The 24,160-nt window shown below is 44.1% G+C and overlaps 11 protein-coding genes across 11 annotated transcripts; 7 read left to right on the forward strand and 4 right to left on the reverse strand.

Moving 5' to 3' along the window:
• Positions 1-285: 285 nt before the first annotated feature.
• Positions 286-1,440, forward strand: JR316_0010309 (Non-reducing polyketide synthase pkbA; the record flags this gene model as incomplete). Its single annotated transcript, XM_047895978.1, has 5 exons — positions 286-412; positions 467-483; positions 539-551; positions 610-1,087; positions 1,146-1,440. 5 exons carry the CDS (start codon positions 286-288, stop codon positions 1,438-1,440), a joined length of 930 nt encoding a protein of 309 aa, XP_047745697.1.
• Positions 1,441-2,045: 605 nt separating this feature from the next.
• Positions 2,046-2,744, forward strand: JR316_0010310 (putative FAD-linked oxidoreductase; the record flags this gene model as incomplete). The annotated part of the gene is made up of 3 exons (XM_047895979.1): positions 2,046-2,424; positions 2,480-2,644; positions 2,695-2,744. The coding sequence occupies 3 exons, from the start codon at positions 2,046-2,048 to the stop codon at positions 2,742-2,744; spliced, it is 594 nt and encodes a 197-aa protein (XP_047745698.1).
• A 120-nt stretch (positions 2,745-2,864) lies between these two features.
• On the forward strand, positions 2,865-3,762 carry JR316_0010311 (FAD-linked oxidoreductase patO; the record flags this gene model as incomplete). The annotated part of the gene is made up of 3 exons (XM_047895980.1): positions 2,865-3,280; positions 3,328-3,538; positions 3,592-3,762. The coding sequence occupies 3 exons, from the start codon at positions 2,865-2,867 to the stop codon at positions 3,760-3,762; spliced, it is 798 nt and encodes a 265-aa protein (XP_047745699.1).
• Positions 3,763-4,135: 373 nt separating this feature from the next.
• Positions 4,136-5,644, forward strand: JR316_0010312 (uncharacterized protein; the record flags this gene model as incomplete). The annotated part of the gene is made up of 2 exons (XM_047895981.1): positions 4,136-5,489; positions 5,616-5,644. The coding sequence occupies 2 exons, from the start codon at positions 4,136-4,138 to the stop codon at positions 5,642-5,644; spliced, it is 1,383 nt and encodes a 460-aa protein (XP_047745700.1).
• Positions 5,645-5,724: 80 nt separating this feature from the next.
• JR316_0010313 (Hydroxyquinol 1,2-dioxygenase) lies at positions 5,725-7,269 on the reverse strand (the record flags this gene model as incomplete). The annotated part of the gene is made up of 10 exons (XM_047895982.1): positions 5,725-5,874; positions 5,931-6,029; positions 6,085-6,187; positions 6,246-6,319; positions 6,378-6,523; positions 6,587-6,712; positions 6,778-6,827; positions 6,881-6,936; positions 6,985-7,022; positions 7,089-7,269. 10 exons carry the CDS (start codon positions 7,267-7,269, stop codon positions 5,725-5,727), a joined length of 1,023 nt encoding a protein of 340 aa, XP_047745701.1.
• Positions 7,270-8,035: 766 nt separating this feature from the next.
• JR316_0010314 (uncharacterized protein) lies at positions 8,036-10,066 on the reverse strand (the record flags this gene model as incomplete). Its single annotated transcript, XM_047895983.1, has 9 exons — positions 8,036-8,083; positions 8,138-8,350; positions 8,404-9,070; positions 9,125-9,241; positions 9,295-9,383; positions 9,432-9,619; positions 9,666-9,768; positions 9,820-9,885; positions 9,941-10,066. 9 exons carry the CDS (start codon positions 10,064-10,066, stop codon positions 8,036-8,038), a joined length of 1,617 nt encoding a protein of 538 aa, XP_047745702.1.
• Positions 10,067-11,179: 1,113 nt separating this feature from the next.
• On the forward strand, positions 11,180-12,793 carry JR316_0010315 (uncharacterized protein; the record flags this gene model as incomplete). Its single annotated transcript, XM_047895984.1, has 13 exons — positions 11,180-11,243; positions 11,297-11,329; positions 11,381-11,400; positions 11,453-11,467; positions 11,520-11,558; positions 11,605-11,698; positions 11,748-11,776; positions 11,826-11,901; positions 11,959-12,018; positions 12,069-12,200; positions 12,248-12,470; positions 12,521-12,572; positions 12,623-12,793. The coding sequence occupies 13 exons, from the start codon at positions 11,180-11,182 to the stop codon at positions 12,791-12,793; spliced, it is 1,008 nt and encodes a 335-aa protein (XP_047745703.1).
• A 4,066-nt stretch (positions 12,794-16,859) lies between these two features.
• JR316_0010316 (WSC domain-containing protein) lies at positions 16,860-18,588 on the forward strand (the record flags this gene model as incomplete). Its single annotated transcript, XM_047895985.1, has 10 exons — positions 16,860-16,901; positions 16,952-17,037; positions 17,100-17,226; positions 17,286-17,292; positions 17,342-17,462; positions 17,512-17,604; positions 17,658-17,794; positions 17,853-18,148; positions 18,200-18,373; positions 18,427-18,588. The coding sequence occupies 10 exons, from the start codon at positions 16,860-16,862 to the stop codon at positions 18,586-18,588; spliced, it is 1,245 nt and encodes a 414-aa protein (XP_047745704.1).
• Positions 18,589-18,972: 384 nt separating this feature from the next.
• Positions 18,973-20,279, forward strand: JR316_0010317 (uncharacterized protein; the record flags this gene model as incomplete). Its single annotated transcript, XM_047895986.1, has 3 exons — positions 18,973-19,527; positions 19,577-19,845; positions 19,901-20,279. 3 exons carry the CDS (start codon positions 18,973-18,975, stop codon positions 20,277-20,279), a joined length of 1,203 nt encoding a protein of 400 aa, XP_047745705.1.
• A 60-nt stretch (positions 20,280-20,339) lies between these two features.
• JR316_0010318 (uncharacterized protein) lies at positions 20,340-21,207 on the reverse strand (the record flags this gene model as incomplete). The annotated part of the gene is made up of 4 exons (XM_047895987.1): positions 20,340-20,522; positions 20,587-20,939; positions 20,995-21,073; positions 21,127-21,207. The coding sequence occupies 4 exons, from the start codon at positions 21,205-21,207 to the stop codon at positions 20,340-20,342; spliced, it is 696 nt and encodes a 231-aa protein (XP_047745706.1).
• Positions 21,208-23,378: 2,171 nt separating this feature from the next.
• Positions 23,379-23,786, reverse strand: JR316_0010319 (uncharacterized protein; the record flags this gene model as incomplete). Its single annotated transcript, XM_047895988.1, has 1 exon — positions 23,379-23,786. The coding sequence occupies one exon, from the start codon at positions 23,784-23,786 to the stop codon at positions 23,379-23,381; it is 408 nt and encodes a 135-aa protein (XP_047745707.1).
• Positions 23,787-24,160: the final 374 nt, after the last annotated feature.

Genomic DNA, 24,160 nt, shown 5'->3' on the forward strand with positions numbered 1-24,160 from the left:
ATAAGGACGATGGGATATTTGTTCATTCGACAATGCAAATCATATTCTCGATTCTCCTTTACATTCCCTGACCTTTTCATCTTTATGCCCGTGCGAATGTTAGTGACAGACGAGCCCCGCAACTATATTCGTCAATGAGACCATCTGCATCCTCATCCCAGTGTGAAAACCCTTCCATGCTGTCTACCTAAATCAGCCCCATTTCTCACATGTCAGGCCTCAGATAGAGCGACTCAAAAAGACGGTTTCTCACAAAGTTCAGACCCCACTGTGTTATCTTCAACCATGACCGACACGAACCCGATTGAAATTTTGTACAAGCGGGCAGATGGTGTAGACATCTTTATGGACGTCTACATTCCCTCAACAGCATCCAAAGCAAGCCCGGCGTCGATCCTGCTTTGGTGGCATGGTGGGTTTTCCGATCCCAGTGTGGAATATTGTTGATGATACTGTCGCCTTTCAGGTGGCGGATTACTCCAGGTATGCCACACCCTGAAATTGAACACTCGTCATATTGACATTATGGGCGTTCCAGGGCTCAAGGAAAGGTAGTCTGGATCCAAGTCATGAAGACAATCTTCATTGACCATGTGGTACCCTTTACAGCTGTTGCACCGCACATGTTGCAGGCCCCTGAGAAACACAACCTCTGCATCGTGTCTGTGGACTACCGACTTGCTCCACAGACTCGCATGCCAGGAATTTTGGAGGATTGTCTCGATGCGATAGATTTTATCCACGGAGTCCGTTTCGCCGAACAAACTGGACACCGTGCCAATCCATCCAAGATTGTCGTGAGCGGCAGCTCGGCAGGCGGGTGGCTGTCTCTCCTAGCAGGAACTGGTATCGGGTACAAGGCGTGTGGACTCCCTGCTCCGAGGCCTGTGCAGGGAATTGTTGCTATCTATCCTATTACAGACCTCCTTGACCCATTCTGGAAGACTAAGCAACGTCCCGTGTCGTATATGGACCGGGTCATTGACTTCAGTGAAGTGGAATCGTTTGTCGACCCAACAAGCGCGAAGACGTCTTGGTCCGCCCCCGACGGAAAACGATCGATATTTTATCATTACATGGTTCAAGAGTCAGTATTCGAACGTTACACATTGAACGTACTACTTCCGCTCATGCAAAATCTTCAGGGCTATACTGTCTTCTCTGTTGTTAGATGGGACAAACATCAAAGAAGAACACTTTAGCATTGCTGCTGGAATCAAATTGAAGAAAGATACCGTCATCCCTCCAATCTACATCGTCACTGGAAACTCGGATGGCAAGGTTCCACACGTTCAATCCCTGGATGTTGTAGCAGCACTTAAAGAAATAGGGGAAGAGGTTGAATATGAGGAGCTGGATGGGCTTGACCATGGTTTCGATAGAGAGGCTGAGTATACGATGGATAAACTTTATCAGTTCGTGGCGAAAGTGACCAAATAGACTAGATCGGATCAATCTCAATGTACTGTGCTAAACGGCTTGATTATGGCATGCTGCGACCTCAATTCAGATGTTGTTGATGATTGACGTTCACATTACCATTGGCCAACTTGCTGGCTTGCTGCCGACTGCTATGACGTTACTACCCTTGTATTTGGGCTGATCCACGGCACGTACTTCAGTAATTCATTGGACATCTTCTATCACCCTTGTGATTGATATTCATCGTATGCGCCGCAGCAAACAATTCGTATGGCCACAAGTACGACAGATGTGGGTAAATAACGAACTCATTCATAACCTATAAAGGAGACTACAGGTTAGTCATGAACGTTTGAACATTCAACATGCCGATTTCCGTAGGAATGGCTATTCCGTCTGCCTTTTCTTATCTATTTTCCCTGTTGGCTTTAGTTATTGGGAAGGAACCACACTGCCGCTGCCTCTACGGACAAGATTGTTGGCCTTCTTCTACAGACTTCAACATTCTTTCAGCTCAGTTAACACAACCACTTCTGTTCCCCAAACCGCCTGCTTTACCTTGTTATGTTAACGAATCGCAACAAAAATCGCTCTCGGACTCTGAGAGCTGCTCAGATGTAATTATGCAGTATACAAATGGGACCTGGCGGGCAGATACACCCGGGGCTATGCAAAATACGAACTTTGAGGCGTTTATATTTTCCAACGGAACTGTGGACGCGTGTTACCTTGATGCTTCCCTGGGTTTCCCGTGTTTGCAAGGAAGCATACCACCGATTGGGGTCGATGCTAGGACCGTGTCTGATGTTCAGGCTGCTGTCAAATTTGCGAAACGCTTCAATCTACGCCTTGTAATCAAGAATACAGGTCATGATTACCTCGGAAGGAGCGCTGGACGTGGTGCATTTATGTTGTGGACTCACTATTTAAAAGAGATGACCTACGACGCGTCATTCACTCCGCTCGGAGCTTCTTCAGAGAATTCGCATTCCACATTCAAAGGTACGAAATTCAGAATTTGTCGCATTCAAGTTTACATGTGCTGTATACTACCTAGCTGTTACCTTTGGGGCTGGAATCCAATGGGCCGAGGCATATGCTTTTGTACAAGAGCATAATCAAACTGTCGTAGGTGGTATATCCTTGGGAGGTTCCGTAGGTGCTGCTGGAGGCTGGGTAATGGGCGGCGGTCATAGTGCAATGTCCCCATCTCTAGGGCTAGGTGAACATAATGCCTTCCCGTCATACACTATACCCTAATCATTTTGATAGGCATCGACAATGTCCTTCAATTCAGCGTTGTACTAAGTGACGGATCCTAGGTCATAGCAAATGCATACCGGTATCCTGACCTCTTTTGGGCACTTAGAGGCGGGGGCGGTGGTACCTTTGGCGTTGTCGTATCAGCCACCTATCAAACTCACCCGATATCTCCTGTAACCATGGCTTTGATGGTCGCCAACTTTTCTTCTACTTCAACTGCGCAGCTCGTAGCTAGCAGATTTCTTCGCTTTCATGTGAGCGTATCCGACCAAGGCTGGGGGGGTTATACGAGTATATCCAATTCAACGTTGCAGATTTTGTTTGTCAAGCCAAACACCTCAAATGTCGAGGCAGAAACTGCATTTGGTTCCTTCATCGAATTCACCCGAAATGCCACCGATGCCCAAACCCTAAGTATTTACCAGACTTACCCTGGATTTTTGGATTGGTATCAGGCCATCTTTGGATCGAGAACGGGGCAGGTTGGCTCAGCAGTCGAGATTACTTCACGTTTGCTTCCGCGAGAAATAGCACTCCGTGACCCGGATAGAGCTGCGAAACTCATGTTGTCTATTGATGGAGGTTGCACAACAAAGTAAGTTGATCAAAAATTTCATGGTCATTAAACTCATATCTTGACAGTTCTGTCGGAGGTGGTGCTGTTGCAGACGTTGATCCCTTGTCCACTGGACTGAATCCGTCTTGGAGGGCCTCAATTGCAGAAGTGTATTCTGTTGAAACGTGGCCAGAGGGTTCGTCAGCAGAGACGATTTTAAAGGCCAGAAACCGATTAAAAGGTAAGACTGACATTCTTGACAAATTTACAACTGACTCGGCAGCATATTTAAACGAGGTTGGTGTTCTCTATCTAGCTGATCTACTATGATTGAGACACTTTGTCCTTAGGCATCTCTCCATGAAATTGATTTCAAAAAATCATTTTTTGGAAGTCATTATGAAAAATTGAAGGCTGTAAAGGACATTTATGACTCCACGTCCCTCTTTACTGTCCCGCTTGGTGTGGGGTCTGATGACTGGGATAGTGAATTAGAGTGCCGCCTCAATACAAGGCAATAAGACTGTTATATTAAGACATTGACGCCATCTGTTTCTTCCGGCAATCTAACCAAGTGTAACGAGCTATTTTGTGTAACCTATGAGTAAAATCTGGCTAGGATCACAGCGGTGGCCTACATGGTCCACAGATAATGGTATACCAGACGTTCTGAGTCGGAGGTGATCATGTTTTGGTGCCGATTCGATATCGGATCAATGTTTGTTCCGACAACATCAATCGGATCGCCCGGCCAAAGAGCGAATGGCTAGGCCAATGGCCCAATGCCGAGTTGGCCGTAGGAGCTTCCGGACTTTCCCGTTGTCCACGCGTCAAGGCCTATTCAACTGTATAGTACAACCGCGTGTCTTGCGAAAACTTTTCCTAACATTGAACATGTCAAACCTACCAGTCGAAATCATGGACGAGATTATGACCACAGCAGTATCGACGTTGCTTCCTCCATCTCTTTCATCCATCGCCCTTGTGGCAGTGAGGTACCGCATTCTGGTCAACAAAAGCCGTTTCTCATCGATAAGTCTTGGCTCTAAGGCACAAGATGTCGACGAGCAGTACTGCAAACGGTTGAATAGCCTCGCGGATCTCATAAAAGGAGGATTTTCTGTAAAAATAAAACCACCCGTGGCCAGCTTTATTGTCTCGTTCTCACTTTACGTCCGCGGAGACACCAATAACCTTCGGCCTTTGTTGCACAATGGATCCCTTGCATACATATTTGGTGTACTCTTTCGACAATCTCCTGATACTCCGTATTCACCGCGCTCCAAGTTTCGCCGGGTTTCCTTGGACATTCTCAACTGGGATTATAGAATGCCAAATTTTGATTCGGACACAAGTTCTGAAGCGAGTATCAACGGAGAGGAGCAGGAGGAGCAGGAAGAAACGTTTCTGAACTTTTCTCTGGCTGATTCCGCTCTAACTGTGTCGTTTGTCGATTTCTTGCTCAACTCCCAAATAACCCACCTCCATATCTCGCATATTCACAATATACCGTTAAATTTTCTTCTCGGCTCGAAGCTTCATCACCTGAGCCTCGGTGATGTTTCATTCTCTGAGCCGGATGAGTCTGATATCAACCGTTCAACGAGAGGGATTACTCTTCATTCGGTTGTCATTGGAGGCATGGCTTGGGTTTCTTTTGAAATCTTCGGACGTCTCATTAGCAACGAACCCTTCCCACCGCCGAGCAGCTTCAACACTATGACCAAACTCACACTCGGCTTGGGGAGTCCTCGACAAATGGAAATTCTGAAGGAATTGCTGACTGTTACAGTTCACCTTGAAGATCTTTGTCTGAATTTTGTTTCTACCTCGTCAAACGGTAATAAAACAACCTATATGCCGCGTTCAATTATTGAAGTTGTATTTTTAGTGCAAAAGGAATGTATAGATTACACCCACCTTTCTCAACTGAGAACCATAGAGATACAGACATTTGACTGTGGAGCGTCATTCCCCTTCGTCACCAAGTTGCTGGGACGTCGCATTCCACCATCCCTCAGTACAATTAAGATCTCTAATAACGAACTACACGAAAGCGATTCCCTCTCCATGATCAGCAGATCCTTACAGTTATACCCATTCGACATCCTGGATAACCACTTCGAGCATTCCGGTTTCAGAAATATCACAATGGTCATATTCTTCTCTGTTCGAATCAATGACAGATACAATCCGATTACCTTTGACGCCGACGCCTACAGGAAGGAGTACTATAGCTACGTAGCGAGTAAGTTTCCGTTGTGCTTGACGCGACATCCTCCGCTTTCCCTTTCCGTGCCAATTACAATTCAGATGGAATATAATGGAGAGCCATTCGAGCTTTAGGGTATGTTCTTCATTATATTTTACCCAGATAACGAACTTGCTGAAATTCTGAGATGATTTAAGACCGCGTGTCCATTCTAGTATGGTAAAGAATCACCATCAAATGTACCAAGTTGTTTTAGATCTCTTTGAGAAGATCATTGTTGGTTTTCTGTTCTCATCTTCCGCACAGAATCTGCCTGGTCGGGCGTTGCTAGCACAAACTCCTTGTACACATATGCATGAGATCTGGGTTCTTTGAAACCGCGTGCTTTAGATAAAGCGATATTGTTGACTATTTCTGGTGCCTATGGTGAGCGAGCAAGGTTATTGAATATTCATGTTGAGGGATAGTAAACCTTACGACAACCAAGGACGGCTTGACTCCGAACGTTATATCCGAGGTAAGATAGGGATCTCCTTTAAAATACAGCTGTGTTACCACGGACTCGTACCCTGGCGCCTTAACATTATCTTCAGCATCAACGTGGCAAAAACTCCAAAGCATTGCAACCTACTTGGATAACAACATGAACGTGGGCTGGTCTATAGAAGTGTCTACCAAGTGCGGAGATTAGACCTGCGGCAGGACCCTTGTCAGGTATAGGATACGGTACGGGGCTTCAACAAAGGTTGTGTAAGTTAATGCTGAACCTTTGATATCAGGAAGTTTAAATACATGACGGCACGAAAGGCGTATGATCCATCCAGTGCTGTGCGGATACGTCCTCTACAATCTTCAAGCCCTTGATACTTGGTCCTGATTGAGTATAATATACGTGCATTAAGTTGAGTTGAAAAAATGACGTACTTGAACATCATATAGTCCAGAGTCGTCAGCTTCCCATATATCGAGAATTGCGCCGGAGATTGGATTCCCTGCAAGGTCAAGAACACGTCCCTCTATATACAGATATTCGCCTTTCCCTTCTGACGCGATGGAATCACCCTGTTGCACTATGCACCAGTATAGCCAACATTTATTTTCAGTTTTCCAGCGAGGGGTAAAAAACAACATACCTTCGCGAGCATTCTCCTTGAAAAATGGACCAAGTAGAACGGCCTCAGTTGCGCCAGATGGTTTTCCGTAATTGATGTCGTGGATGAGTGTTGTTATTCCCAGGATGTCAGATAGGATATCAAACTCTGTAACCCGTGAAGCGGTAAATCAGCGACAATATCTTCAGGCAAATTTTGCAAGCAAAACTGACGGGTTTCTCCATTTTGACTGCCCGCTGAGGCGAGAAACTTAATTGCTGTCCTTGAAACCATGAATATGAGTCATAATCTGGCTTGGATGTCACATCTACTCACCGCCATTCAGTTATAGTTAAAGAGGTCTCTCGAACGAAGTCGTGCAAGTGATCGACCTATAAATTGTTCAGTAAGGCATCATTGGCACTCGTTTCGAGTCTAACAAGTTTATCCATTATATCTCGCAATCTTGTGTTCTTACCTGAAGAATATCAGAACCACATAATTCATTCAGTGAAAGCACAAATCTATTGACTATACGACATACAGTTGATATTCGCAGCCTTGACCTCTTCCGCAAAGGACTTGAAGTTAGTCTCCATGATAACGGTAGCAGATTTTAGTACAGTGGGTGTATAGAAGTAATACCCAAATAAAGTCAGCTGGGAGAAGGATGGTACTTGGATGGTATGCCCCAGCTGGTTTTCCAGAGCTTTAAATGCCCTCATATGAATATCAGAATATTATAAATCACTCAAATGACACGTTTCCACGGGAGTCCAGCAAACGTGGATGCATGTGGGACTGCGTGGGATATTATATATGTGTTATGAGGTATCAAGATGAGGGACTTGGAGGGATGAGCAATAGTAGCTCAACTGGAACACCTTATAAGAAGGAAAACACGTGCGAAAAGCATTCCCATAGAGGACGTCAGTGTCTGTGGGATGTTCATAGAACTTGTGCTAAACTCACAGGTTGCATAATGCTTTTGGCAATACATCTGGCGTTATTAAATTCTGAAACGCCAGAAACTACAGAGATTACATGCCTCGAGCCAGTTTTTATCCCCAACGCACCACCGCTGACGGGGACCTCGGTATTACGTGAAGTTCTTTTTTCCAAACTATGCTGTACAGGCTGCATATCATCCGACTTTGTAATTCTTTTGGAGAGCAGATGAAACAAACCGAGTCACCGTACGTTTATTGCTCAAGAAACAATCAGATTGGAAACTGAAAGGTTCCTTCTATCATTTTGATCCTTGTCCAATCTAGCCCTTCCACGGGGTGTAAGATCTGATGTCTTCACATCTTCTGTTAGATTATTAGAAAGGAAGGCACGCAGAGTTACCTTTTCTTGATATGACCTCGAAGACCGACCATATCCCAGATTCTTATAATAGAATGTCGGTCCGAACAATGGTTACATCGAAGCTCATAGGCGGGCTCAACTCCCAGACGAAAAGGTGTACGAGGCTTTATTGAAGCTCGCTTATCCACAATAATATCCCTGCCCACTTTTGGCTTTTCGATAGAATGTCTGTGAACAATTACGAGATCAGATAACGCACCAAGGACGATCAAATGCGTATACTTCTTTCACATGCCCGATTGCGACTTGTTGCGTCACACCTCCCTCATAGTGCATGGAACAATGGTTACAGCACCATGCTTTCCAGACTGGTAGCGGGTGCGCGCGTTCCTGAGCAAGTACAAATTTTATGGCTTCAGGTGTCAATATACGCCACGAAGCATTCCGGCAATGAGAAAGCTCTCCTAAATGAACCATATCTGTTTGATGAGACATCTAGATGGCAATGAGAATGAGAAGAAGAAATAAACGATGCATTAAACACTCACAAACTCGTGCCATGTAAAAACTTTCAGGCTCAGTATTCCACGAGAAGTTGCTGTAGGTGTACAATTACCACATAAAAATCTGTCTTTCCGACAATCCATATCCTGGACAGTTGTCATGCAAGGATCCAGGCCAACTGACTGCAGTAGAGCGCACGCAAAGGTTGAAATAGGAGCGTTGTATCTGTATGTAGAGCAAGAGCTACGGTATGTGCTCAACGAGGATCCGGAGAAGTGGCCCAAGATTGTATCCCATCCAACGAGTACTCTTCCTTTGCAGTTTCGCTTCTCGCATTCAAGACAGGACACGATGAGTGTCGCAGAGTCAAATTGCTTAATATCGTTCAATTGATGCATAGCACCATCAGACCGTAGAAATCCAGTTAATTGCAGCTGATGTATCTTTTCCCAATGACGAGCCAAGCGCTCAAAAAGAAGCGCTACATCCTCAAGTTCGACAACGCCAATGTAAGGGACTTCAGAATGAAGAAAGGGGTAAAAGATTTCGGACGTTGAGATGAGATAGGATGGAGGGAAAAAAGGCCATTTCTCCGGGAGCTGTGTTTTCTGATACGCTGTATAAAGGCCGGAGAGATACTCTACGCGTTCAGACTTAAGTCGACTTAGCATCGATTTCCTGACGTAACCTTTAACCGTAGGTTCAAGTTTTCTGAACACTGAGTAAGAATCAGATTAGCAAGCGTTATAGTGGTAGCCTCTTCACTTGCCTTTAGAAGTAAGCTTCCGTACAGCATTCTCTTTGATGACCCCTGATATGAAGGGCCACGCGTTTTTTATATCTCTCGGGTCATAGCCCAGACTCTTCATTTGATTGTCGCACCTGGATGTATACACTTTTAAATTATAGATTTACGTGCTGACGTATCTACATACCGATAGATAGCAGATTTAAAGTCACTTTGTCGCTCACGCATCCATGATTTATAGGTTTCGATGGCCCAGCCATTGGCATTTTCCGCAGCCTAAAACATTATGAGATAATCATTAATTCGAGCAGAAGAGCACCTGACCGCATGATGTTGGGAAACATAAGATATTCTGGACGCCGTGTACGCGTTGAGTATTTCGGTGAGCTCGGGAAATCCATGATCAATGAGGATCCGTAGTAATGTAACCTTTTTCATTGTATCGTCAAACATTATCTTCAAAACCCTTGCTCTCCAGATAACTGGCGGTGCAAATGTATAAGTATGGGCATCTAAAATCCAATAAGACCTCGTTATGGCAGGTAAGAAGGCACGGACTGATTCTGAAGGAATGCGGAACCATCGAAACCACTGGGTGGTCGAGTGAAAGGTGCTCCCCATTACTGTCTCTTAGGTCTCTAAAGTAACGATAGTTTCGTGTCTGAAAACACATTAGCGACAGGAATAAAGTGGTCAAATCTTTAGGAGTCACCATACAGTGTTGGCAGTACCTTTGACAGAACGCGAAATCCGTCATAGCCCCATATTCACCGCACGCCTACAAAAACATCGTTGGATACAACGTTATGGGAGGCGATTAAACAGCCACATACCATGCATATAGCACGACCAAACAGTAAAAAAGCCCATGTCGAATAGTCAAGGCGAGGTGGACATTTGGGTAACTCTGGGTGTCTCAAGAATGCAATTTTCCATACATCTTGAAAGGCCCCACTCATTATGAGTCTTCGAAAGCCCTTAGAAACTTGGGACAAATGAAGTAAGTCAATTGGATGAAGATGTTCGAAAACCTTGAGAGCCAAGTCATCAAGAGCTGAAGGATGTTTGCTCAATTATACGGACCATAAAGCCAAGTTCAGTCGGAAGGCGAAAGAGTAAAGCAGCATCTCCTGAAACGATTCTCTGCGAGCGGCGAAGCTGTTTCATGGTCCATCCAGCAAGAACGTTTACTGCGATTGATGATCAGGAACAATGCAAGCAAGTGATTGTAATATACGTACTCGGTCTGGACCTCCCTTTGGCAGTGTCATCTGCTTCGAAAAAGGGTAGGGCAATATCTTGATTCATGTCGATATAGATGCTAATATAATAGCATTCCAAGAGGTTACAGACATGGCAGAGTTTTACGGTCAGCATATTCCGATGCGTGCCGAACTAGGCTCGTGCCGTTGCTGACTCAGCAAATTTTGAGCTCCGTTGTATGTACATTGCTGTGTCGTGTTTGGACGGCAAACATCACGCGGATTGTAATCGGACCTCAAATGCTGTGGAACGACCAAAACATTTGTACACGCTGTACGCCCCACGGTATCATGTTCAACATTCAATATTCCATAATTGATTAATCATTGCTCACTCTCCTGCCAGTGCCATACCCATCTATCTAAATACTGCGGCGTGTGCTCCATGGCTCTTCGAAAAGCATCCTCTTCTTTGTTAGACGAACACCCGCCATCAAAGCAGACAAATAGCATTTTCCTGAATCGTCATATTAAACTGATGTGGAAGTCAAAACCTTTGGATAAGAGTGCGCGCAATGGCCTTCTAGGGATTTAACGTGTCTTTTAACAACCTATTAGACCCGGTTTTCATCAAGAAACGATGATTCGAGTTGATCATCATCATCCTGTGATCAGGACCGTTTGGTTACTGGGAGAGTCCCGGGGGCAATACCCACAAAGCTCCAACGAGATCATGTCATTTTTAGCACTCAAACTAGACCAACATTAGATGCACATAAGTTCCTGTGTGTATCAAATCATCTCGACATTTGTTCTGCTGGCAATCAACTCCCCGTATCTCACATACACCTTCCCTCCTTTCCTTTCCCTATGAATCTTCTGGATTCTCTATGGAGTGGCCTTCATGTCGTTGAATCTGTTCGATATGGCAGACGTGAGTATTGCAGTTATATTCATCGACGTGCATAATGCTCATCGGACATTCAGTGGCCACAGTTACGATTATTTTCTTCGATCATTGTGCGTCTCTCTGCACGCTTGACTAGATTTGTGCTGAGCTGAGGGCCTTAGTAATTATGCTGGATCAAGAGGTACGTATACGTTCTTTTCCGTAGTCAATGGTTCAACTTACACATTCCCTAGATCGATTATATTTGGGTAAGGCTCAAACGAAGGATAAACAAGGCTCAAAGTTGAGGTCATCCGCTAGACGGCTAGGTGGACCGTCATAAGCATTTTGTATATCTTGGTAAGAAGGCCGTCTACCTGCCGAATAACATTCTAATTCCTTATAGAACAGATATTACGCCCTTGTGGCGGCAATGTACGATATCTTGCTTGTTTCAATGCGCAGCTCACAAGAAAGATTTCGTAGATTCAGTCTCTATGGTATGTTCTACAATCCAAACCAATCTAGGATTCATATAAAATCGATTAGTTTTCTTCAACAGCAATCTTAGCAACTCGGTGGGTAAGGACACCGTGTCTGACTTACTGGACTTACCTTCGCGTCTAGATGTATGTCGTACTTTCAAGACACCTCGTGATCACTGACATATTTAATCACAATCACCCCGATGTTGCTGACAGATGTGAGTACAGAAATCCATAACGTTCAAGGCGTTTTATCTCATTCTAATGGTACAAAGGCACTGTTTTCCTCAAATGGGAAGGGTGGACCGGCTTGGTTTTCGCAATGCTCGGTCAAAGTAACATATTTTTATCATTTGCGGGTGCGGTTACTTACTACCTCACCAAGGCATTCTGCAGTTTCGCATTTATGCTCTATATTCGGGAAATAGAAGGGTTGTTGTTCCCATGGTCACTATCTTTGCAGTCTGTTCGTCAATCTCCGGATGGTTGATGTGGAAAAATATCTCTAACTCTTCCGGTATGTCCTCGTGTCTTAAAAGGAAGTATAACTGACGGTCTTGCCAGTCGTCTCCCACAACTATGGGACAGGTCCCTTCTGCAGAGCAATTCAAGGAGGTGGATCCACACTATATGCCTTTTGGATACCTGTTATCGTCTTCGAGACTCTGTTGTGCCTGCTCGCTTTATCTGCAGGCATCAACTCATTTATCCAGGATGGCTACACCTTTAGGCATAGTGGCAGACTACTACAAATACTGCTACGAGACTCAATGACCTATTTTGTAGTGTGAGAATACCCACTTGTCTCTTAATCGTGTCTGCTCATTGTGACTACAGCATCACTGGAACGGCATTTGCATGCTTGCTGGGAGCCATCATAAACGGCGGAGTACGTTCTTTTGCACTTTCCGGATTCTGTCGCTAAAATTTACTTTCAAGGTGTATCTGGAGTCCCCCGTAGGATTTTCTGTGGCTATGATTTGCACCTTAGGAAATCGGCTCATACTCAACATCCGGGACGCAACGCGGCAGCGCGACATTACCCTCCGATTTGAAGACGATAGTCTACCGACTTCAGTCAGGTATAACAGCAAACTGGTACCGATGTGATTACAATGTCAGATATATATGACTCGACTCAACCGACATTGTTGCCGCTTGTTTTTGGCTAACGATCATGCTGAGCTCTGGGTTCCCATCGGTAAGTGCTAGAACCAGCCTGATGGCCAGAAATACCCGCAAGAGAGACATGCGCATAATTTCCACTATATTCGAGTTTGTGCTTGGGACAATGTGTTGTACCCCGCCAATACAGCTGGTTTCTACTTGACTAGAAATGAATAAATTTACGCATGTTGAGACGGTGTCGACGTGACTGAAGTCCGACGAAGGATTTTCGCATGCGCCTGCATTTCTCAGTAAAAGTAACACGCCGCCGGACTTCGTGTTCATTATTTCCATGAACCCTGAGTCCCATCAATTTGCTCAGCATCTATCACCTCTCCCGGAGAAACTCGACGTTTGCCACGTCTCTCCGTTTTCAACAATGTAAGAACGCCGTTCAACTCATTTTGAAGCTCTTTTCCTTATTCGGAATCCCCTACGTGTTCATATTCTTCTCAATCACTGATTGCAATGATATAACGAACTTAGAGTTAGGGCAAAATAATGCACTTCAAGGCCGCATGCTAAATCAGATCACACGTCTATCACGAACACTGACAAAAATATCTAAAACCAATCAATCATCGTCACCCCCTTGACAAGTGACACCTCTTCTGAGATTCAAGAGCCAATTAAGACTCATGACCTACGTTTTGTATCGTTAATATATCTCATGACAGAAACCAGAAACATTCAGTGTCCCCGTTATTTACATCCTCACACCATCAGCGGTCCGCGCTTATCTGGTGCTGCAATAGTCTATGGATGAGACAGTAGCCTCTGGGATTCTCAACGTCCTTCTTTCAACATTACAGACGACACAGGTGAGTGCCATCGTATGCCTCTCGGGAAGGTCTGTTTTGAAACCCCCCTCAGTATCTCACAGGTGTGTTGGATAGTAGTTTCGTTTCGCCGTGTCGCTGGAGCTTAACAGAAAAACCACATAGTCATCTCTTCGACTATCCTTGTTTGGGATGCGGTGATTACTTTGGATGTTGAGGTTGGAAGAGTCATCACTTTTCAGTGGATCCCACTAAGATACTCTGAATTATGAGGTTAGGAGAGTGTGGACAACGAAGAAAACGTTTGGGACTGCATTGTTCTTTATTGTGAGTCTGTGGTGATAACCTCTGACTTACGATTCCTAACAAAACGCCAGAATCGCTACGTCCCACTTTGCCTGCTGGTATACGATTTGTTCTGTAGGTCACCTACCGTTATCCGATATCCTGTGAACATTATTTGTAATAATGTGAAACTGCAGACGAGTTTTCTCTGTCGCAGTCTCTTTCTGTCAGTGAATTTAATTCTAGAAGCATTCTCTGAGTTGCAGTGCTGACTTCGTCTCTGCTTTAGTTGTAAGCAATGTTTCGGCATATTGGTCGACTGCTGCACCCGAAAACCAAGCTAACATGGCACAATTGTGGTCTATAGCTGCAAGAACTATCAAATATCCTTCAGCATCCTCAGCATGATATCTATCGCGGCGATTGAATGTAACGAAGCTCGATTCTTCTATCACACGATTTATCTAACACTTGTACATAAAGGTGTCTTCATTCTGCGTACGAATGCACTGTATCGAAGCAAGCAGCTGTTCCTGTTCCTTACGTGTTTGGGAGCGGTAAGCACGGTTCCTGGTAGCGCAACGGTGTGAACTTACTCGTGAGAGGATATAGCTATCAATCGTCACTATGCTTGTTTGCTATCTTGTTGTATTCAGGAACACAAACTGTGAGTCTCTACATTAATACTACCGTGAATGGAAATCAAATAGGGCCGTTAGTTCAACCACAGAAGCCCTCTGGGTACAGACACTGTCTAGCGGAATGCTCGTCTGAGACTTGCCATATATCGCTGATAGTGTTCTGGATACCCTTCTTCTTTTTCGAAACCGGTAAGCGCAGTTAATCGGGCTCCATGGCATTGGAATTCAACTAATTTTAACCTCAGTTGTATTTCTACTTACAATCCGGAAATACATGCAAGAGTGTGAGTTGATTGTTCTTAAGCAACTTACGGTAACTTTATGGTTCCCCCATACAGTCAGATGTGTAAGATCTGTTGGGAGGTCTACCGTTCTTCGAGTTCTGATGCGTGATGGTGAGCATATTTCACTGGGGAAGTACCGAGAGTGCCGCTATTAACTGCAATAAACAGGCATAATATACTATCTCGGTTCGTATCTCAAGCAGAAGATCAAACAGTTACATGGTGCTCATATCTCTGCTTTTTCCGTTTCTCAGTAATCATGGGTACGCAACACTGAGAACTTGATTAGGTCTCGTCTGAACTTTGCCACCAGGTATATCCATTGTAAATCTTCTAATGTGGGTTGTGGACCCGTTAAAGGCGTTCTATGCCATCGATTTATCCAAAAGTCTTCAGGCGACGATATGTTCAAGGTAATTAGATTTTATACATCAAGGTGTAGATATCCTCTGAAGTCCACTTTCTAGACTCCTTCTGAACTTGAGAGGCTTACTGGAAACCACGAGATCAACCACACATTTTACTCAGGAAAGATCGGTTGTTCCTGGAACTTTACTACAGATGAATTCCTTACGAGACTATGCTGATTGGACGGTCGATGATGATATTCGACACGGAGATTCGGACGAGGAGTGAGTATATAGATTTGTATTGTAATTTGATTGTAATAATATTGTCGCTGTATCAACGGTTTCCCCATTACATGGTACTCCTAATTTGATTGCTATAATTGCTTTTGACCTCAATTTTAGGCTGGCCCTTTGGCTTGCCCCAATTAGCACGCAAACTCACCTGGCGGGTAGGTAGATCATACTTGTTATTTTTTTCATCACAAGCCCCCTTGAACATTAGTGAGGTAAATGTACTGCTTTTGACTGTCAAACACGGATTCAAGAAGTCTCCTTAGCTACTATAGTATGTGACAGTGCTAGGTGCAGCTAGTTTGCACTATCGCCAAGGGCCCGCGACACATCCCAAACGCATCCACATCTGGACTTATTTTGATTTTGGCTCTCAAATCCGGAAATCCGGTGCCATAATTAGATCCCTTTGGGAAACTTTTTGTTCCTGGTGTTAATTTTGGCCCAGATGCTCGCTTTATTACCAAATTGGGACTAATTTGGGTCTCAATTCCAAGAAAATGAAATGGGTGTAGGATGAATAGTATAAGGCTTTTCTTACAGGTACAAACTTCTCAGTTGTTTTATTGTAGTAGATACCTCAGAGATAGCGTAATGAAGAAAGAATATCAAATGCAAAACCTATGGAAAGCGACAGAATGCTATCTCCTGCCAGTGCTAGGTCCGGCACATCCATGCCGCGTCTAGTCTCGGCCATCTATATGGCCACCGCACCTTACAGGCCGTGGGAATCAATGTTCCTTGCTCTTGCTTTCCACATGGAATCGACGTTTCAATCCTATCTTACGCGGACGCCTCAATAAGTTTCCTGGTCCTCAATTACCAAATCATCCCTTCCTACTCAAACAGGAAAATTCCGTGTGGGTCCCGAAAATGCACTGGCACCAGTGGAAATCTAATGGATGAATAACCAGGTTAATAATGTCTTTGAAGGCCCTCTCAGCAGATTCTTTAACTGACATGACTCTGCCTTCGTTTTTCCGAATGACAGTTGTCGCTAACGCATGCGCAAGCTTGTCTGTGTCTCATTGTTTCATAAAGCATTCCATTCTCGAGCTATCTGTAGTCGTCGCTGGTGTTATTCAGATCGATATTGTAAGTATATGCCAGCAGACATCGTGATAGCTTTCATTTTGTTTTTATGGATAACTGTCTGGCGCAGCTCCAAGTCAGTCTCTTTATCAAATTACTTCACTATTGCTGATATAAATCTAATAATTTAGAAAATGTTCCATTTTGAAATATTTGACTTGGTTCCGACATCGGTCATCATTCATTCATACTTATCCGCCGTCAACACTTCAGGCACTTAGTTCTCTTTACGAGACGACCCGATTATAAAATGTGGCAATGCTTCAACTCACTTGGAACCAACAGCCATGGTATTGAACTGGACAAACTTGTTCATTTTCACCGTTTTCGTGAGTCGTGTTGGACGCCCTTGATTGTTGGCTTACAATTCACTTCCCAGCACTTTGTCAATGGTCTACCTTCTCTAGAAACTCGTCAAGTCACTCCATCGCTTCCCACGGGGTGGACGTCTATTGGGTGTTACAGGTATACACACCTACTTAGAAGGCATTTTGCTATTAATACATCGACGATTTTTTACTCGACAGTGACACTAGCTCTGCTCGAACATTGCGAGTGGCAGCATATACAGATGTAACTGGCATGACTATTGAGTCGTGTATAGCCTTTTGTACTCCTGCTGGATATAAGTACGCAGGTGTTGAATTTGCCAGGGTACGTTTTACTTCATGATTACGTGGCAATGTATGCTCAGAGTCGATTTTACGAGCTAGGAATGCTGTAAGTCTCCCCTAACATTTTTAGGATCGTTCATAACATAGCCTTTAAGATTGTGACAATGTTATAGAATCACCGGGCGCACTTATCTCCGATGACACTTGCAATATGACTTGCACTGGCGATGCCGATGAAATATGCGGTGGTCCTGGTGGATTAAACATTTTCATCAAGTACGTGCTACATCAAACAGGTCATCTGTTAGATACTCAGTTTCTTTAGCTCCAATCCGACCACTGATCCTTCGGAGCCACCTCCTGCAAGTGGTGTGATTAAACCATCTGCTGGGGTGTTCCAGTACAAGGGTTGTTTCCAGTAAGTCCTCATTGACCTTTGAATTACAAGGGAAAATGTCATTATAATACCAGGGACGGTGTCAATGGAGCGCCACGGTCTCTTCGCAATCAACTCTCAATAGTAGCAGGTGTAACCGCTGAGACATGTACCTCCGCCTGCAAAGCTGCAGGATATGCTCTTGCTGGATTGGAATTCGGTCAGGAATGCTGTAAGACACGAAATTCTGTGCATCTATATCGTCGTCTAATGTACTGGAATGATAAAAGGGTGCGACAATTACATGCCATTGGCCGTAAATACCCCAGATTCTGACTGCAACATGGTCTGTGTCGCCGATAACACTGAATTATGCGGTGCTGGAAATCGATTAGCTGTCTATCAAGATACAAGTCTTGGTAGCGTCAATTTCCAGCAATGTTTGACCGACTCAGATTTGCACACCTCGGACAGCTTCCCATTCATCATGTTTGCTGTTCCCAATTCTGGTGGAGATCCGGTTCAGGTAGGGACGATTGAAGTAGTTCCCCAACAAGTGGGACAACCAACGTTTTTCACGCTTTCGGTGCGATCACATTAGTTACCGACCTGACTGACGCATTGACGTGTCAAATAGACTCTAGCAGAAGCCTTGCGCGAGTCACATACGTTCAGACTGTCTGGAGGATCCCTCCTCCCAGCACAATGGAACGGCGAGGGTCTTCCATTACCCATTGGCCCGACCTTGGGTCAAGTGCAAAAATTCCAGGCCTTCTCGACTGATCCACCATACCGTGGTTATTGCGCCATGGTGAGTTAATGAATATTCATTGTCTCTCATGGTAGTTTCTGAAGTCAAGCTAGTACAACCCTGTGTCCTCTTTTGGGCCCTTTATTGGACCCCCTGTCCTCGGTGTTGACCAGAGGTCGGACCTTTGGAGCATATGTGGGACGGGAATCGTATACACCAACCCAGACAGTCTTTGCCAACAGGTAGTGCTCGAGATGGTTCAACCCGTAGTATAACGGACTGCGTTGTAGTGGGTGTTATTATCCGTTGCCGGAGATTATGTTTCATGTTGGTGTTTGCCGCCCCCAGAAGCCGCCAGAGTAACTCTCGCCAAATATGATAGTTATGATATCATGTTTCAAATGTAAAGTTAGAGAAGATTGGAGACTCGTCAAGAGTCTTGGAAGCCAGCTTATTAGCAACAATTTGACTATGCAACGTGCCAAAAGCCCTTGCAACGCGAGCGACACGCAAGATGGTCTTGGCTTCCGGCATCATGACACCGTGCCACGCCATATACGGGATATTTAATCGAGCCGCCATGCATAATTTTTACACATTTTGTGCTGCGATTTTTCTTCACGACGCTTCTGTTCTTTCATGACTCACAATCCATTTTAATGTATCCCCCAACTGGCAACACTGGACGATACCAACGTCTAAGTCAAGATCCCGAACGCATCCTTGATCCCCATACTTCTTCCTCCTCCAAATCCCTGTTATTCCGTATCCATTTGCGAGATGTACTCCGCGATCTATGGCGGATACGCTATGCTAGATTCATGGGATTTTTGACAGCAGTTCTCTTGATAGGTGCTCTAGGCAAAATCTATATGACCGATTCTCCAATCACCGATGTCTTTGCTTTTGATCAAAACGAAAAACCTCTCTACCTCAATACACATCCTCAAACTCCCCTTGCCCTCAGACTGACGATTATGTCGCGCGTGGAGGAGTTCGAGCGTCGGGAGACACTTCGACAAACAATGTTAAACGGGGTTTTTTCTAAAGACGTTCACCTTGATTACAAGTTCGTTGTGGGTAGAGCTGTGGGTCTGATGGCGAGGGCAAGGATTTTCTTCGAACGGTTGTCCCACGATGATATGCTTATATTAGAAGATCTCAACGACGTAGCTAATAGACTCTCTGAAAAGAGGTATGCGGCATTGCAGTGGGTTCGTTTTTGTTGTTTACTTACTCAATTTTTGCTCAACCATCTGCTAGGCCAACATAATACCACATGATGAATATGACTTTTCGATGACCGTGGACTCTGACACATTCTGTCGGCTTGGCGCTCTTGCTCGTAGGTTGCGTCACGAGTACCCTGATATCAAACCTAGAAACGAGTCTATCATCATCGCCAGAATGTTATCCAACCTTGTTTACTTTGAAAACACAGTCCCGGACGGCAACACAGACGACGACGACGAGGACCACTATGTAAAGGGACCGTGGTATTCACACCCAATAGGATTCGCATACCTCATTAGGTAAGAAAAACAACAGTGGAAAATTCAGACACTGAATGATTTCGTTCGCTTTCAGTTCTAACACAACTCGCACAATTTTAAGCGCCAATCCACCTCTTCCTCATCACGTAAATTATCCTGGCGATGACGTAATGATTGGTTCGTGGATTGCAGGTTTCAAGCATATGAACGATCCAAGCACTGTGTTCGAGACCGTACCTGAAAACACACCACCTCCGCAATATCGTGTGTATCCAAAACCTTATATTCCATATACTATGGACACGAAAGTCGTAGACGATGAAGCCGGGTTTCATGATGTTAAAGGCAGAGGTGGGAAGGATGCTCGAGTTGGTTGGCAATCTGTTTGCGTGCATAGACTAACTTCCGAGGAGATGAGACTCTTGAGAGAAAGAGAGGAGATAGAGTCAGAATGGGAGAGTCCTATTAGGTAGCTAGTGTGGAACTTTTACAAGATTCTTGTTGCATAATATGACGGTCTTTTGGTATGACGGCTACTCCGATACAGAGCTAGTATCCGCACGGGTGCCTTCCCCATTAGTCTTTGGCTCGAGCTGTGAACTTATATAACGTTCCTCAAAGGATATGCCTGATAAATCGGTTGTTAGAGTCTCCTTTCTTCCATTTACGGGATTCGCCAGTGCAATTCGGGCAACCACTATGGTGGGTGCCATACCCTATAGAAAAGGTGTATACTGAGCCAAATAACTTTATGTATTTTCTAGTTTGGAATGAGCTTACCGACACGACATACAGCACTATCTGCACATAGAACGATGAAATGTTTACAGGAGACTCGGCGAGGTAAGAGGCACTTGGAATCACAGCAACAACTGCATTAACGAGCAGAACAATGCAATAGATTGTTGATGATTCAACAAGAATCTTTGTGACATGCTTTACTCTTTTCGCAGTGGATAAGTTATTGCCCTGTTGAGATAGGGTATAGATTCGATATCCAATCAGGGCCGTGGTTAACGTCGTTGTTAAAAATGACACAAAGAGGGCAGCACTTTGAACTCTGTCCATAAGAAGTGCAATCGGGCCTCCCAACAATGCGGCTGGGACATTTCCAATAATAGCAAGAGAAATTCCTTATTTATCCATTAGTTGACTAACGTCTGCTGTTTATTGAGATCTCAGATGTACCTGTCTCCACAAGAAGGAATGCTATTGGTACTGCGACTGAGCGCAATGAACAACCCCAAACGTGGAAGCATCTCCAAATCTAGTTCAATCGTATCAGTAGATATTTAATAAGAGATGGTGAATATCTCGGACCAATAAGCCATCAGAAACCACAAGTAATGTATATTGAAGAGTAACGACAATGACATGAGCCCATAACGGGCAATTTGACATTGTCGCAATGAAAATAGTTGGCCTCGTTTCCCCATCGCTGGTTATTGCCACCCACTCCATGAAGCGCCACTGAAGTGAGAATATACATGCACATGCTACAAATAGGATGGTTATCGTTATTGATATAAGTTTTCTGTGCTGTTGCCTCTTATTTGATACTTTATCCACCAAATGGGTCATGTACACTCTCATCTTCATAACAGAAGCTCACCAAAAAGATATAGTGTTCCCAGATAAATGACAGAATATATTCCTTCCAATAAATATATTAGTATGCCTTTAGTTAGATATGAGATTCAATTTCTACCCATTAAATACGTAAACAGCATCGTCGAGTTGAAGTTGGCGCTCATAACCGACTGCTGCACAGCAGGACTGGCGGGTGCCTGCATTGCTACCATAACTGATAGCTGTTGATCGATGCCTTGCGTTAAATAAGTAGATTCAAATGCAATTTGAGGGGAATGGCTGTATGATAGAGAGCTGCAGAAGTTAAACTCTGCGTTTTATACGTTATCAAAATCATATCAAAATCAAAGATCTACAAGCAAAAACAGAAACAGCGCTCATCCGCAGCAGCTTCGTATTGACATATGTGCTGCTAACCAGTATTAGTGCCAGTGGTGAGTGTTCTCGGTATGATTTAGACAGCAGGAATTTGAGACTAGATTTTATTCATAACCAAAGACTTCAAGTTCAAACACGACGGGCTTGCAGTTCTTGGTAAAGGGGTGTATTATTTAGGCTAATATCATGCTAAACTGAAATATGGCTCCAAGTAAGGCTCCAACCGTTTAGTTTCCGTTTAAATTTTTTTACAAACTAAACGGAAACGGTAATAAACAGTTTACAAACGTTTATAAACGTTTGTAAACAGTAAGCTCGAGGGTGGCTACAAGGGCAGGCGTTCAACAGCGTTCAACGCATCACTTGTCCTAATGCGGCCCATTTGCCAAGGAATATAATAGTCGGCACCTAATTGGTACAAACATGGGACCAAAACAAGAGTGCAAATGAGTTAGTTTGGTGTAAAGAATAAAAGAGGAATCATTTGATGTAATACGCACCTAATATTGTCCAAAAAAGAGATATACTTTAGCACAAAAATCTGTTACCGTTTGAACCGTTTATAAACGTTTGTAAACTGTTTAACAAGGCTCGTAAACTAAACGAAACGGTAAATGGTATATACGGTTTACAAACGATAAACAAATGAAACGGTTGGAGCCTTAGCTCCAAGACACCTCATCAATGCCGCCCACGTTCAAAATAGTAATACCAGCGCATCTGTCCGTGATCATTCAAATAATAACATGATTGGCTTGCAACTTAGCAAAACTCCTAAGTGCGAAGAGAAAATGTAGCCTCTTACCCATTGTTCATGTTTGAATAATTGACGTAAAATACAAAAACCGTGATGAGATCAATTGCCGTTCGGCCGGGTTCTCGCTCCATTGTTTACATGTCAGCAGTACTTTATAGGCTGCAGCCAAGGCAACAAAGATTTGGCTTACATTCCCTTTACCCTGCCGTGTTGAATCATTAAATAGGTGCTACTCGCAAAGAACGTTAGTCGCATTCCCATCCGTAATAGGGCACAATCTCCACCAGTAAGAGCCCGGGACTATTAACTTTAAGCGGAAATCGAAGTTGGAGCCGAACGTTCTTTCAAATTGTCAATCAATTTCATCCTCCGCCAGACTCCCCCAAACATTTGAAACCGAGATTCTGCAATTAAGACTTATCAATTTGAGTCCAATTCTTGTCCGCGGAATCCTATGATGTTATTGAATGTAGCTATAAAATATTGACCGACCCATTTGATCAATACGTGTCTGGTTTAGAAGAGCTGGTTTGTGGGATGAGCGCGAGCACCTGGTCGTGGAGCTTGTGAGCAGTAGGCCGTGTTGTGCCGTGTGCCGCGTTTTATTTTTAGACTGCGTGAATAATTCTGTCAGCATTGATGTTTGATTTCCCACCAATGATGCCATCAACAAGATAATTCCTTCGCTGCCAATACGTTGCCAGACAGACTCTGATGCAGTAACCTGAATTGGCCAACTATTAAGATAGTGGCAGTTCATTGGAAAATAAATAAGTAAGATACTATGTGATATATTGATTGAAAGATGAATTAGTGCTGTTAACACCATCCTGAGTAGTATGTACATCTACGCCGCTGCGGCCAAATATTGGAAAATGGGATTGGTATCCAGGTACTCGCGAACATCTATAATCTTCCCATCCTTCAAGGTAAATTTGGTCAGAATTTCATTTTCGTAGTGTTGTCCCTCCGCAGGCCCGTCGGCTTTGGCGAGGTATTCTACGACAACATCCTGCTCACTCGCAGTGATGCTTCGAACATCGTAGGAGATGGCGTTAGCTTTTCCAAAAGCCTCCTTCAAGTATGGGACTCGATTAACAAGGAGGTGGGTCCCGAAGAAGGGTAGCTTCTCTTGTGGCCCTGATATCCACCATGTTGCGTCGGGAGATGAGATGGCGAGAAAGTCGTCATAATTACGGTTCTGAAATATGCTGATAAACTGAGAGACAATACGACGATTCTCTTCGGCGGACATTGTAAGAGAATGAAACAATACTGAAACGGAGATTGTGGGCTAAAATTAATGTAAATGTCAATAATGGTTTGGTTAGAAAACGAATCATAATCCTACTAGGTTTATGTGATGCGACAGATGACTGGGGAGGCTGATGCTTTTGCTGAGCTATTTATCAGTTTCTGTATTGTCTACTGAGAATAGGTCCACAGTTTCTGCTCCGCTGATTGCTGAATCAGGTCTACACCGCGCACTTCTATCCTTCTCTGCGTTAGAACTTTACTAAAAGCGCCTATACAAAACCGACAAAATGAAAGTGGTGATTGGTGCACAGACTGGCGGTGAGACTCTTTTGTCGTTATTTGGTGCTGCTGCGCCGCGAGAGCCAACAATTT

This window comes from Psilocybe cubensis, chromosome 9, assembly GCF_017499595.1.
Source record: "Psilocybe cubensis strain MGC-MH-2018 chromosome 9, whole genome shotgun sequence".
Classification (NCBI taxonomy): domain Eukaryota; kingdom Fungi; phylum Basidiomycota; class Agaricomycetes; order Agaricales; family Agrocybaceae; genus Psilocybe; species Psilocybe cubensis.